The sequence below is a fragment of the Mus caroli genome, unplaced genomic scaffold (assembly GCF_978045245.1).
Source record: "Mus caroli unplaced genomic scaffold, Mus_caroli_1 scaffold_7, whole genome shotgun sequence".
NCBI lineage: Eukaryota > Metazoa > Chordata > Mammalia > Rodentia > Muridae > Mus > Mus caroli.
Genome location: NW_028227262.1, coordinates 32,213,422 through 32,229,020, shown reverse-complemented (window position 1 = coordinate 32,229,020; position 15,599 = coordinate 32,213,422). Strand labels below are relative to the sequence as shown.

The 15,599-nt window shown below is 41.9% G+C and overlaps 1 protein-coding gene across 1 annotated transcript in view; it reads right to left on the bottom strand.

The window, feature by feature from the left end:
- Positions 1–15,599, bottom strand: part of Alox5 (arachidonate 5-lipoxygenase) — a 47,539-nt gene that overhangs the window by 14,958 nt on the left and 16,982 nt on the right. Inside the window, exon 4 of the mRNA XM_021165878.3 lies at positions 1,516–1,638. Within this exon, the coding sequence (XP_021021537.1) occupies positions 1,516–1,638 (123 nt within the window). The remainder of the gene's footprint in view (positions 1–1,515; positions 1,639–15,599) is intronic.

The window sequence follows — 15,599 nt, the reverse complement described above, 5'->3', positions numbered from 1 at the left end:
GGGAGTATAAGGCTCAGTTGGGCTTCAAGAGTTTAGGGTTTTCTAGGTTTGTATGAGTATAAAAGTTCTCTAAGAGTCAAAGTATAACATCAAGGGTGTCCTTGCTAACCTAGGTGTGGTGCTTGAAAGAATCTACTTTTTGACAGAGTATCCATGGTTGTGCCAGCATCCTGCAGCAACTCTAGTGCAGACATGTAACTCAGAGTTGAGTGTCTCTCTTGTTTATTAGCAAAGGATTTTAGGCAAGGTCCTCAACCTTCTTATTCCTTCTCAGTTCCTCAACTGCAGAGGGGACGATATGTCCTATGGTGCTTGGATGGCCCCCATAGGCTCCTCCTATATTTGAATGCTTAGTCACCAGGGAATGGGCCTATTTGAAAGGATTAAAAGGATCAGGAGATGTTGCCTTGTTGGAATAGATGCGTCCTTGTTGGAGGAACCTGGGGTTGAGCTTTGAGGTTTCAAAAGCCTACACCTGACCCAGGTCTTTCTCTGTGTCTGCCTGTGGTTCAGCATGTAAAGCTCTGAGATATTTCTCCAGCATCGTGAGTTCCACCGTGCTCCCCACCAGGATGATAATGAACTTAACCTCTGGGACTGTGAGCAAACTCCCAATTAAATGCTTTCTTTTATAAGAATTGCCTTGGTCTTAGTGTCTCTTCACAGCACCAGAACAGTGATAAACATATATGCCTACTTCATGGGGTCAGTAAGGCAAATGAACAAGAATCTAAGTCATGGGACCAACAGTGTCATCTGAGTCACTGTCACAGTGGAACCTGCCCCCTGGCATTAGCCTGGACTCCATCTTCCGATAGACTGGCCACAGGAGTGAACTGGAAGTGGAGATGGAGTGTTGTAAGTAAGAACAGCCCCTGCTTTGAGCTGAAAGCACGGGGCTGTAGGTGCTGGAAGACTTCTGGTTCTAGGTTGTTTAGATATAAGTCATCTTGCAACTGTTCGATGAGAGACTACCTCCTAGCCTGGGTAGAACAAACACATGGGGAATGGTGTTCAGTTGAACTGCTCCCCCAGCTCAAGGCCTGTAAAGGCTCTTACTATAAGAAAGATCAAATACGAGTCTTTTCTATCATATGCTCTACAACTTGTCTTCAAGCCAAGGAATTAAACTCATTTTACCGCCTTCCCCCCAATAACCTTGGACTTCTATGGAATGTTTTAATTTCCCATCCCTCAGCAAAATCTTTATTTACACAAAAGTTCATTGCTGTATTCTTCATTTCCTGTGTGCCAATTCTGTTCAGGTTGGCTCGTTAAGGCTGTGAGTTGGATCCCAGTCAATGGGGATGAATACAGACACCACCTGAGTTAGAATAAGCAAATGCAATTCCTGTCTTGGTGTGTGGCTGCCCTTCTGATCAAGAGTCCAGCTTGCCTGGTCCAGACACTTGAGGTGGAATGGTGTGCTCTTTCTTTGAGGCCCTGAAGTCCTAGCACTCTCCCATCCCCAGCAATCAGATGAGCCACTCATACCCTGAAGTTCCTAAAACTTACGCTTTTGAGTAGTTCAGAACAAAGTCCACTCCTTTTTCACTATCAAACTGGATATCTCGGGGCAGATCCTTGTGGCATTTGGCATCAATACTCAAAGGGAAGCCGGGGTTCCACTCCATCCATCTAGCATGAGACAAGTGAAAACACTATGTTAGAGATGGTCCTTTTGGCTTTTCCCTGAGCTGAGGCTGCCATGTGATTAGACAAAGTTGTACATGGTGGCCTATTTCCCATTATAAGCTAAATGCACTGTAAGTGGAAGTGCCAGGAATCTTTCCAACATTGAATGGCAACCATTTGTGCTATGGCATGATCACAATAGTAGAGCTATGAGACTGGCTTATACCAAAGAGTTAGTGAATGGAACAGATGTGCACTCATGAATAGAAAGAATTGAGGAAGATTCTAGAGACCTCATTTAACACAGGTGACTTTGAACAGCCCCAGCCCCTAAGAGGGGTCTGCCTAGACAGTCAAAGGAGGAGGGCTTAAGGCTCCTAACCCAGTGTCAAATGCCCTGCCAGCTTGGTCAGTGCACATCCTGATTCTGTGTGCGGTGGTTGGGGAAGGAGATAGTTTTCATGGTGGAATCATAGGGCATTAGAGGAAGTGAGAAAGAACACTGGGTGCAGACCACTGAGGGAATGCCCCTATAACATCTGGCCTGCAGCCGGGTTAGAGGTAGTCACAACCCAAGTAGTTCCCTCTAGAGAGAAGCAGACACCAACTCCAGTACTCTTACAGCCTACAGTGAGTGCATTGAACACTCACTGAACACTCTCTGAGAACAAAATAATGAAAACAAAATCGTGTCCATCCATTTGGGACAGAGAAAATAAATCGGTTTTGCTTAAACACTGAAATATTCACCCTGAGCTCAGTTTTCATGGATATTCCCGATTTTCCATGCCATTAAAGCTCCCTTTAGGGATGCAGGTTTTGGGTATTGAGAAGTCTTCAGCACTTTAACATGACCTCGTGCTCCCACTGGTGAACACTCCTCATCTTCTCCTTGGTGTCTGGCTGGCCCAGGGACCCTCTTAGAAATGAACATCCCTGGAAAGAAACTGAGTGTACAAATGGGACTGATGGACTGATCAAAACTTTGATGAGTTCTTGGAGTTTGAAATAGTATAGGTCCAAGAGCATTGTCGGAAATCAGGTCTCTCCTCCATAACTGGGGGTTCTGGGTCTTTGAGGAATGTGCTTCCCCCAGACTAAGGTATATCAGTAAGAACAAATCGCAGAGGGCTGGTTGATAGGCCCTTGCCGCAGGGTGAACATCCTGATCAGGGTTTGGATTTGTTGGCCAGTCCACCAGCAGGGGGCCCTTCTGCCCTACGGGTGGGAGAAATAAGTCTCCAGGCCTCTATGGCTTTGTTAGGTCAAGAGTGTGAGAAAGAAGCTGGATGTTTGCCTTTTATTAAAAAATTCTATTTGTGGTCCCACTGTCTATCAGAGATCTGTCTAACTTCTAGACCCTCCTCAACGAGCTTTATGAAAACCTTCCATTTTTATTGTTTCTGTGACCTTTACAAGTACATTAATAAGCATAAGAATAAGAATAGAGTACAAATGTTGTTTATTTGGAAAAATGAATAGAGGGGTCTCCAATACACATCCAAGAGCGAGCCAGTTATTGGGGGACTCCACTGTATGACCACCCACCAGTCAACTATCAGCAATCACATAAATGCTTTGCTCTTTGTGCTTGGCACTTCAAAGGATGCAATGACTTCAGTGGGTTGAGTGGAGCTAAAGTTTTCAATGATCCAGTGTACCAGGCGATATGTGTACCAGGGATAGCATTCATATTTTATGATTTTATTTTATTTTTAAATAATTATATTTATTGTTAACTTGTGTGTGCATGATATGTGTGAGCACATGTGAGTGCAGTTGTGTGCATAGCTTTGAGTGCTGGTTTAAAAATAGATAGGCAGAGCCATCCAGGTGGTGCACTTTAATCCCAGCACTCAGGAGGCAGAGGCAGGTAGATCTCTGTGAGTCTCAGGCCAGCCAGGTGTACATAGCTACTTCCAGGCCAGCTAAGGCTATATAGTGAGACTCTATCTCAAAAACAAAAGAAAACAAAAATAACATCAAAACACCATTGATATGTATTTCAGGTAAACAGATCCTTCAATATTGCTGACCACCATAGTGGGGACTCGATCCCAGGTTGCTGTTGAAGGAAGAACGAGGAACAAAGAGGAGTCTTTACTTATGTGTTTTCCCGGAAGGGGTAGCTGCTATATGAGGTACTTTGATCCAGAATTCAGGCAAGAGTTGATAAGAAGTGGGCCACAATTCCCTGACCTTTGGGAGTTAGTAGGAAGGCTGGGCTTGTTTGCAGCTGGGAAGAGAGAAAGCACCTTTGTCAGTACCTGAGGCACTGTGCTGTCAGTACCTGAGGCACTGTGCTGTCAGTACCTGAGGCACTGTGCTGTCAGTACCTGAGGCACTGTGCTGCCAGTACCCGAGGCACTGTGCTGTCAGTACCTGAGGCACTGTGCTGCCAGTACCTGAGGCACTGTGTTGTCAGTACCTGAGGTACTGTGCTGCCAGTACCTGAGGCACTGTGCTGTCAGTACCTGAGGCACTGTGCTGTCAGTACCTGAGGCACTGTGCTGTCAGTACCTGAGGCACTGTGCTGTGGGCATGGTTTCAGGAGGTGCACTTGCAGCTCTCCAGGCTGCTTTGTTTCTTAAAGCTAAGAAACAGGTTCCTAAAGCAGCTTCTCGATCAGACAGGACCTCCCTTTGAGGACTGCTTTGGGAGTTGGTTCTCTCCTGCAGCAAGTCACGAGTAGAGGAAGGACTCAGGTCATTGGCTTGCACGGCAAGTGCTTTTACTAGCTAAGCCATTTCACCTGCCCCAAATGTCCATACAAATTTTCTGCAGAGTTTGGAAATTGTTTTGCCAGCTCAGGAAGAACTTTCTCAAGATATGACACCAAGGGGCTCTCCGTTACCTCCTTTGCAGATGAGAGCCTTGCAGATGAGAGCCTTGCAGGTGAGAGCCTTGCAGATGAAGAGTGGATCAGTTTGCCAGCTAGCTTGCTATTGGCCTCTAAAGCCAGACACCCATGTCCCTTCCACTGAATGACACATACAGACAAGTCAACCCACAGAAGCCAAAGGCCTCCAGACCTACAGACATAAATAGGCCAGGTGGTGGGGGTGGGGGTAACAAAAACCTCACACTCCATGGAGGAAGGCCACAAGGATCAACTAGATAGAAATAAGGAAGAGGCAGCAAAGACATCTGGTTTGGAGGGAGAGAGCTTAAGGAGGTGTAGATGGTACAATTTACTGTAAAAAGATATCTGACCTCATAAAGACATGATTGATAAAGTATGACTTCAACAAAGAAAGATTACAATCAGCATGAGAACTGATCAGGCTCTTAAAGGACAAAGTGTATTCATTCTATAATGAATTATTTAAGTGCCATCATTGTTCCATGAAGTGCTCTTGACTTTCTGCAATCTAGAGGCAATGCAACACAAGTGGGCAGCAAAGCTCCAAAGGAATGCAGAAGAGCTATGGTTGAAAACTCTCTAGATCCTTGAATGCCAAATCAGAAAATTTAATAAATTTCTCAGGCTTAAAGTGTTACACACTGTAAAGGGTTTATGGATTTTTTCTTTTGGAATAAGGCTATTTTATTTTTATTACATTTTAAAAATTATTTGAATTTTTCATACAACATGGTTTCACCATATCTTTCACTTCCTCAACTCCTAAGTTTTCTATACCTTCCTACCCACCCAAAATTCACATGTTTACTTTCTCTGCCTCTCTGTCTCTCTCTCAGAAAAAAATATAAACAATACAAAAAGAGACACACCCTCCCCCAAAGAGAACCACGGAGCCCATGTTGTGTTGACCAACTACCCTTGAGCATGAGCCCTGCCCTGCAGTATAGTTGATATATACCCAGTTTCACTCCATTGGAGAAAATGGATTTTCCCTCTCTAAGCAGGTATCAATTTTAAATAGCATCCTGGTTGGGTGTGTGTGATGGTTTGTATATCCTTGGACCAGGGAGTGGCACAATCTGAAGGTGTGGCCTTGTTGGAATAGGTGTGACCTGGTTGGAATGGGTGTGTCATTGTGGGTGTGGGTATAAGATCCTCACCCTAGTTGCCTGGAAGTCAGTCTTCCACTAGCAGCCTTTGGATGAAGACAGAACTCTCAGCAACTCCTGCGCCATGCCTGCCTGGATACTGCCATGCTCCCACCTTGATGATAATGGACTGAACCTCTGAACCTGTAAGCCAGCCCCAATTAAATGTTGTTTTTTATAAGACTTGCCTTGGTCATGGTGTCTGTTCACAGCAGTAAAACCCTAACTAAGACAGGGTGGGACTTGTGCCCACTTCCCTTCTCGGTACTGAGATTTATCTAGCTTGAATTTGCAAAGTCTTGTACATAGTGTTAATGTCTCTGTGAGTTTCAATGTCCATCAACCCCTTTGTGTCTGAAAGACACTGTATTTTTGGAGTCATCCACCACCTTCAGCTCTTTCTGCCACTTCTGCCTAGATCCCCAAGGCTGGAGGAAAGGGGTTTGACAAAGACACTCCATTTAGGATTGAGTATTTCAAGGATTGACATTGTCTGCCCATCCTCCAGTTGGGAGTGTGTGTGTTTCTGTGATAATTCTCATCCACTCCAAGAAGAAACTTCTCTGATGGGGCTCAAGTCATACATATTAGCTTATGGGTATGGCAGTATGTCTTTAGGTGTGGCATGCTCCATTAGCAGGATAACAGTAGTAGTTGTTCCCCTAGGGCCCATGCCTTATCTTGTTTCAAGTTTGTGGCCTCATTAACAGTTTCTGGATATGGGTTTCATCTCATGGAATAAGCTTTAAATGTGATTTTTAGGAAGTGATTGGTTATTCCATAACGTTTGTGCCATTATTGTACCAGTATATCTTGCAAGGCAAGACACAGTTATAGGTCTCAGGGTTTGTAGCTGGAAAAGACTGATGATGCCATTGCTCCTCTGGTCACATGTATGTATAGCACCTTTCATCGCTGTGAGTGCTTGTTAGTATGGCTAAAGCTTCGGGTTGGGCACCAGGTTAACTTTCTCATGTTTGATGACATAAGTAAGTGATGTCCTCATTTTCTGTCAGGTTCTGAAGGATAACTAATAATAGACAATAGCCTATATTGTTTATGGGGGACTGTCTGTGGGTCACTTTTGATCAGCGATACACTTGTATACAAAAGTATACTTTTATACAAAAGTCACTTATATACAAAAGTATATAAGATGTAACCCATTCCTGATACTGGCAGTTTTACTTGCTAGCATATGATGTCTAGTTGGGGCATTGTCTCTTCCATTATATGGTAATTCCATTTTATACATTTTAGGAAGCTTTGAGAGTTGTGAGTTTCTATATGGCTAGTCAAAAGGCTTTTAGTATTAGTTGTCCCTCCCATAATTTCTCCTTTGTCACACATTCCCATCCTTTCCCCATTTAAACCTCCTATTTTAGTTTCTCTTATGATTACCCATAACACTATATTCTATGTCTCTTTTGGGGGAGTTTCCTTCCTCTCTCTGCTCTCATACAAGCTACCCAACCTCTGTGGCTATTTTAAATGAAACACACATATGGAAAGCTTAAAATCTAATATCTACATATAAGAGAAAACATGCGAGCCAGTCCCACAACACCCAGAGAAAGCTCAACTCCCAGGCTCTCTAACATGCCTAGGATCACAGGATCACAGAATCGCAGGAGCTTGATCACACCAGGATCTTCAGGGTCCCAGAGGCAGCTTGACTCCCAGGAGCTCTGACACATCCAGGATCTCAGGATCACAAGATCCCAGAATCACAGGACCACAGAGACAGCCAAATTCTGAGGAGTTTTGACACAATCAGGATCATAGGAAGGACAGGCTCCAGTCAGATACAGTGAGGGCATGTAGCACTAGAGATAATCAGATGGCAGGAGGCAAGCATAAGAACATAAGCAACAGAAACCAAGGTTACTTAGCATAATCAGAACCCACTGCTCCAACATAGCAAGTCCTGGATATACCATCACACTGGAAAAGCAAGATTTGGATCTAAAATCACTTCTCATGATGATGATAGAGGACTTTAAGAAGGACATAAATAACTCCCTTAAAAAATACAGGAGAACATGGGTAAACAAGTAGAAGCCCTTAAAGAAGAAACACAAAAATCCCTTAAAGAATTACGGGAAAACACAATCAAACAGGTGAAGGGAATGAACAAAACCATCCAGGATCTAAAAATGGAACTAGAAACAATAAAGAAATCACAAAGGGAGACAACACTGGAGTTAGAAAACATTGGAAAGAGATCAGAAGTCATAGATGCAAGCATCACCAACAGAATACAAGAGATAGAAGAGAGAATCTCAGGTGCAGAAGATACCATAGAAAACATTGACACAACACTCAAAGAAAATGCAAAAAGCAAAAAGCTCCTAACCCAAAACATACAGGAAATCCATGACACAATGAGAAGACCAAACCAAAGGATGATAGGTATAGAAGAGAGTGAAGATTTTCAACTTTAAGGACCAGTAAATATCTTCAACAAAATTATAGAAGAAAACTTCCCTAACCTAAAGAGAGAGATGCCCATGAACATACAAGAAGCCTACAGAACTCCAAATAGACTGGACCAGAAAAGAAATTCTTCCTGTCACATAATAATCAAAACACCAAATGCACTAAAGAAAGAAAGAATATTAAAAGCAGTAATGGAAAAAGGTCAAGTAACATATAAAGGCAGACCTATCAAAATTATACCAGACTTCTCACCAGAGACTATGAAAGCTAGAAGATCCTGGGCACATGTCGTACAGACCCTAAGAGAACACAAATGCCAGCCCAGGCTACTATACCCAGCAAAACTCTCAATTTTCATAGATGGAGAAAACAAGATATTCCATGACAAAACCAACTTTACACAATATCTTTTCACAAATCCAGCCTTACAAAGGATAATAGATGGAAAACACCAACACAAGGAGGAAAGCTATACCATAGAAAAATCAAGAAAGTAATCTTTCAACAAACCCAATAAAGATAGTCACACAAACATAATTCTACCTCTAACAACAAAAATAACAGGAAGTAACAATCATTATTCCTCAATATCTTAACATCGATGGACCAGATTCCCAAATAAAAAGACATAGAATAACAGACTAGATACATAAACAGAACCCAGAATTTTGCTGCCTACAGGAAATGCACTTCAATGGCTAAGACACTACCTCAGAGTAAAGGGCTGGGAAACTATTTTCCAAGCAAATGGTCCCAAGAAACAAGCTGGAGTAGCCATTCTAACATTGAATAAAATCGACTTTCAACCAAAAGTTATTTTAAAAAATAAGGAAGGACACTTCATACTCATCAAAGGAAAAATCTACCAAGATAAACTCTCAATTCTGAACATCTATTCTCAAAATTCAAGGGTACCCACATTCATAAAAGAAACTACTAAAGTTCAAAGCACACATTGTACTGCACACAATAATAGTGGGAGACGTCACCACCCCACTCTCATCAATGGACAGATTATGGAAACAGAAACCAAACAGAGACACAGTGAAACTAACAGAAGTTATGAACCAAATGAACTTAACAGATATTTATAGACTACTTCATCCTAAAACAAAAGAATATACCTTCTTTTCAGCACCTCATGGTACCTTCTCCAAAATTGACCATATAATTGGTCACAAACGGGCCTCAACAGATATAAGAAGATTGAAAAATAAAATGCTATCTGTTTCCCCGAAAACAAATTAATTAATTAATAAATAATGAATAAATAAAGGGATGTATGCGAGGAGTACTAACTCCATGCTCTTAGGAGGATTATGGTGTTCTGCCCACTGACTTCTGTTGCTCAGGTTTGTTTCTAGCTGATGCAAATCAGTGGCTCTGAGTGATTCAGTAAGGAAGCAGCATTTGCGTTCTGGCGCATGCGCAGGATCACTCCACAAGATATTTAGTATTACTAGATAATGCAGAGCAACATTCTGATTCTTATCATCACACAAATTTCTGCCCAAAAAATTGAAAGGAAGAAAGAGCTGTGAAAAATTTCAAGACTGTTTTCCCACATTTTGTTTTCTTTAAGAAAGAACCTTATTGAATGTCTCAGACAGTCTGAACTTGTGACTTTCCTGCTGGTGCCACCGTAGTATCAGAAGCCACTCTGTGTTGAATTTTGAACATGTGTAATCAAGCATTGCAAATTTGCAATGAGTTACATAATTCACTTCCTGAACTTAATATCATAACTTTGAGTTCTACACCATATTGGTATCACTTTTATGAACTACTATATCAGTACCAAATTAAAGTATACTTAGGCTTAAAAAAAAAAAAAAGAAAAAAATCATCCGGAGAATCCAACCTTCTAAATTACAAATGCAGAATAGTACCTTCTCTCTTCAGCCAACATCATATATGTAATGTTGAATAGTGTGCAGTCTTTAAAATCATGGAAGCCTCACAGTGAATCACTATATGTAATGCCAATATAATAATATATTAATAACCTGTGGGAAATTTCTCAATTTCTCAAAAAAAAAGAGAAAACATGCAATATAAGAAATTACAGCATATGGAGGGATGTACTCTCCAACAAGAGCCAAGCATAGCTAACAAAAAGTTCGGTACCATGCCTGACAAGCTCCCTTTGAGCTTTTGATCAGGGAAATCCAAGAGAGCTCTTGAAACAATATAGACTATTGCTTGTCCTTGATTGCCTCCCAGAAGTTAAAGGCAAGTCCTTATTGCTGAGGACACCATGCACTCCACACATAAAATGTGGAGGATTTGAGCTGGAAAGGAACCAAAAGAGTCCCCCGAGGGCCAGATTTCATAGGACCAGAAGGTGATAAGCTGTGTTTCATATGCAGGGAAGGAAAGAGTCAATAGTTTTAGCCAGCTGTCATTGAATATAAACCACAATGACCATCATGGCAAGATATCCCTACAGGGTAGTAGTGGTACCTATATCTTGGCAGTAACCAACAACTGTCTACTTGGACTCAAAGCCTGCTTAACAGGAAAGACATCCTTCTTGGCCCTGGAAACTTAGCCAACTGCTTTTGGCTAGGGAGGTCATAGATTGTACTACTGCCAATTTCTCCAAACAGAATAATTCTTAATGGAATTCTGAATACTTATCCAGACACCCACAAGCAAGTGTAACTTTCAACCCTCATCAAAGGAACTTCTTTTTGCAGCAGAAGGAGACCATTACAGAAAGCCACATCTAGTCAAAATGAAGAGAAGAAATGGTTGTGTGGTACCCAGGGGATGTATCTACCACACAACTCCAGCACCTGCGTCTCAGGAAGCATTGAAGAAGAGGAGGCAGAAAGATCCTAAGAACTAGAAAATTAGAAGGTCTGCTGTGTGATAGTCTCTTCTAGCTATGGCAGGAAAGCTAAGTCCATACATCCTCACAACATGGCTGCCAAAAAAGAACCCAAATAATTCCAAAACAATTGTCATTTCAACACAGACTGGGGAAAAATCTCAGGGGTCCCACTCCTAGTTGAAGAGCTACAAGCAGTTAACAGCTGTGGAGAGGAGAGTCAGTCTCACCCAGAGATGCCTGGCTTGTTTGTCATCTAATCCCAAGCCCTAGAAACATACACATGCATGCAACACTTAGGGACAGGGGCTCAGCAGGTTGTATTTGTATGTTAACTGGTTTTTATGTATATTTACCAACAAGGGTTAGATAAAAGAGGAGGCGGTGAATTGGGGGATGTGTAGACATTGGAAGGGGAGGAGTTAGGAGAGGAGAGAAATGATATAATCATATTTTAATTAAATTATGAAAAGACAATAGTTATTTTAATCTAATTATTTTAATGCTTTCATTTATTTAATTGATAAGTAGAATTATACATATTTGTAGTGAATTTTTTTTTTTAGAAAGACTTTTTGGCTGGCTAGCTGCCTGCTTCCTTCACCCACTAACTTTTTCTCCTTTAGGCTCTGTGTTTAATTGTTTTAATTTTCAGGATAATATTACCATTTTATGTTATATGTATATGTTTTGTCAGATGCAGAGGGAGAAAGAAAGATCATATTGAGATCATGATAGCCAGTAAAACTGCTATAAATAAAGGATGTCTTCTGAAAGACATCCCCTTCTTTACCCTCTTCTCTCTTCTGAAGACTGCTCTCCTGGCTGCTCCGCCTCCTGTTTATCAGTTCCTCAGAATGAGCCTTCTTAGCATCAGAGGACACAAAACAACACTTCTGCACGCGCAAAATGTGACACTTGCCCGACACAACTGTGAACTAATAATGTTCTTAGAAAAGAAAGCTGCATTTACTCTAAAGGTTTTACAAAGTTGATCAGCTTATGGGAACTGTGTTATTATAAAGAGTTGGTGTGCAGATCTAGAGAAAAGTTATCTTGGCTCACCTTTTGTCTCTTTAATAGCCAATCATTGTCTGCCTCTATGTCTGACTTATCATCCTTCCAAATACCAGGTGAAATCTTTGGACTGTATAAACACACCAGCAGCTTCCTTACTAACCCCAAAGCTGAGACTACCACCAGGTAACTCTCACACCTGTAGCAGGTTTTCCCCAATTGGATGTAGCTCGTGCAACTCTTGTTCCCACTGATGTGCTGGAAAAATGAATATAATAAAGTGGTACCCAAGAACGATGCCTCTGGAGCTGGGGGTAGAGTGTTTGCTTGCTTACCATTTAATAGGTCCTGGGCTCAGTTTTCAGAACACAAAACCAAAAATGTGTGATGCATTTAACTATGCAGGAATTAAAATGAAAGGCTGTCAAGGTGTGTCAATGGCTGGTCTTCGGAGCCTAATGGCGATTGAAAACTGAAAACAGCGATGTATTAGGTCAGGGATGTGAGAGCCCTCAGACCACAGTATACTGTGTCACACCCACTGACAGTGCAACGAGTGAGGGCCAGGGGCCACGGAGCTCTGACCTGGGCCCTTTCTGTGCCCTTTCCCAGATGGGCTACTGAGTCAAGCCAACAGCATTCCTGGAAGTATTCTCTTGCTCAGCTTCCATAATCTGGAAGCCTGAAAGTGTATGTGAAAGGGGAACTTCACGATTGTGCAGACAGTGCAAAGTTCAGTGTTTTCTGACCGGAAATGGGGCATGGGTGGGAGTCGGGCTGCTGAAGAGAGCAGCAGCATGGAAGGAGGGAGTAAAATAGGGCTTAAGAAAGGGACAAGATATCTCACAGTGCCCTTCTCAGCCTCTTCACAAGGCCCAGGTTGTGATGAAGTAAACGGCTTCCAGGTCAGGCTAGGTTGTGATCTCTTAGGTGTAATGGATAATAAGTCCAATTAGGTGTGCACCAAACCACACTAAGATATTAGTGGCTGATAACAAATTGACTCACTCTGGAGTTTTGTCCTAACCCACTCCACAGACTAGAAGTCCTGTAGAACTCTATAAAGGGCTTTGTCACAGGGGGTTGAAATGGAGAAGAGAGCTGAAGATTTCCTCAGCCGGATGGAAGGGAAGGCAGACTCTGAGACAATGCTCTATGCCCTGTAAAAGTTCAGAAGTCCCAAACTACATCATAGGGTGCTGAGCGGAAAGGCTTGCATACACATCGAATTTTTGAAATTTTGGCCTGACTACAGTGTAATCAGGTTATGCTCTTACACCAGGCAGTGATGGGGCAAGAGTTTTTAACTTTTAAATTGTGAACTAGGGTACGTAGACATATATGTATTTGTCTCTATCTCTCTCAATCTGTCTGTCTTTCTGCCTGTTTTTCTCTCTCTCCCTCTCTCTCTCTTTCTTCCCTGCCCCCTTTAAGTCCCTAAACATCTTTCTAGCTACCTCCCACATCAGTGAGAATACCCTCAACCCTTACTCTTAGCATTGGCATACTTAGTTTTCTTTTTGAAATAGGCTGGTCTTGAACATCAGGGACCAAATGATTCTTCTCTTTAGCCTCCCAAATCATCTAGGACAATAGGCACGGCACCAAGCCCAGTCACCCCTGGGATGTGATGTCACTTCTTTGTTATTGGTCATAGCTCCACTGCCACATGTTTCCCTTAGCAAGAGAATCCAGAGTTATGGGACATCTGCATGTGCTTCTGGCATCTTGCTTTCATCATGAGATCAACCATATTGGTCTCAGTGGCTCACTGGTAGATATTACCTGGCAGTATGAAGTGAAATAAACCCTTTCCTTCCCAAGTTTCCTTTGGTCATGGTGTCTTATTACACAATAGAAATCCCAAGGAAGACAGTTGCCATGAATATTTGCATACAAGTATTTGGCGTAGACACATGGCTTAGTTATTAATGTTAATATTGTAATACAGGGGTGTGCACTGAGTGCACTGAGGCCCTGGCTCTTCTATATATTAGGTAAGTGCTCTGCCATTAGCTACACCCCTAATTCTGGTTGTATTATTTTTGGAAACACTTGTGGTAAGAAGTGCTGCTGGGTCACGAGGTGACACTATCTATAATTCTGAGGAAGAACTGATATGTCTCCCGGAATGGCTGTGGCTTTTTGACCCTACCGGAGTGCTGGGGTTTGACCTCCGTCCCTCCTTGGCAGCATTTGTTATGACCTGTATTTTTACCTTTTGTTAGTGTTCTCTATATATTTTGAACTTAAGCCCTTGCTGGATGCAGCCTGCATACGTTGGCCCATTTTATCGTTTTATGGTTTTGGTGGAGTTCAGTGACGTATAGAAGGTTTATGTTTTGGCAAAGCCCAGTGTGGCGATTGTCCTTGTGCTGTGTGTGCTTGGTGTCATAGCTAAGCGGTTTTGCTGAGCCTGGTTATCATGATTTGCTCTTCTGTTCTCTACATGTTGTATAGATTCTGTTGCTATGTTGAAGTCTATGCTACAATTTGAATTAATTAAACATTTAGGCATATAATTTTTATACCATAAAATTTACCCAATGATAGTCAATAATTAAAGTCTTTTTTATCCTTATCATAGATATGGGTAACCATCTCCATAGTCAATATTTGAACATTTTTATGATTTCCCCAAAGGAACACATATCTTTAGTCATCATTCCTATTACTGGTCCCTCTGCCCCTAGGCAACATCTATACTTTGGATAATAAAGGCAAAGCTTGATTCCTACTAATGGTCTTCCTGAGAAATGGTAGCCAGAAGAAAACAATGATCTAAAACAAACATTTCCTATAAGTTATTTTAACTCAGATACTTTTCTGGTTTTTTTGTTTTGTTTTGTTTTGTTTGGTTGGTTTTGTTTTGTTTTGTTTTGTTTTTTTTGAGACAGGGTTTCTCTGTAGAGCCCTGGCTGTCCTGGAACTCACTTTGTAGACCAGGCTGGCCTCGAACTCAGAAATCTGTCTGCCTCTGCTTCAAGAGTGCTGGGATTAAAGGCATGCGCCACCAGGTCCGGCGATACTTTTCAATCTAAGAAAAAGCTAACAGTGGTGGCTAATGTTGACAGTTAGCTTGATGGGACCTAGAATCATTTGGGTGATAAACCTCCAGCATGCTTGTGAGGTAGTTGCTAAAATGCCATTAACTGACATGGGAAGACCCACCCCAAATGTAAATAGTACCGTTCCATGAGATGGGGGTTCCTAGACTAAATACAAAGGAGAAAGCAAGTAGAGTAGCAGACTTCATCTCTCTCTGTTCCCCGACTATGGGCTCAATGTGATCAGCTCCTCCTACTTTGCCTCTATGTTTTCTCTCAGACTGTACAAAAATACAAAACAGCAAACAAACCAAAGTCCAAGGTGAAACGATCTCATTTCAGTTACTGTTTTCAAGCATTTTGTCACAGTGATGAGAACAATAGATAATATATAAGATTGGGAAGTAAGGTACCGCCATGGCAATGCTGATCATGTGGTTCTTTTCCTCTACATGAATTCTCCCTCCTCTGTCTCTGTCTCTGTCTCTGTCTCTGTCTCTGTCTCTGTCTCTGTCTCTGTCTCTGTCTTCTTTCTACAGATAGTGAATGAAATACTAACAGCTGCTACAACATGCATGAGCCTAGAAACTATCATGTTAAGTAAAACAAGGTTTATT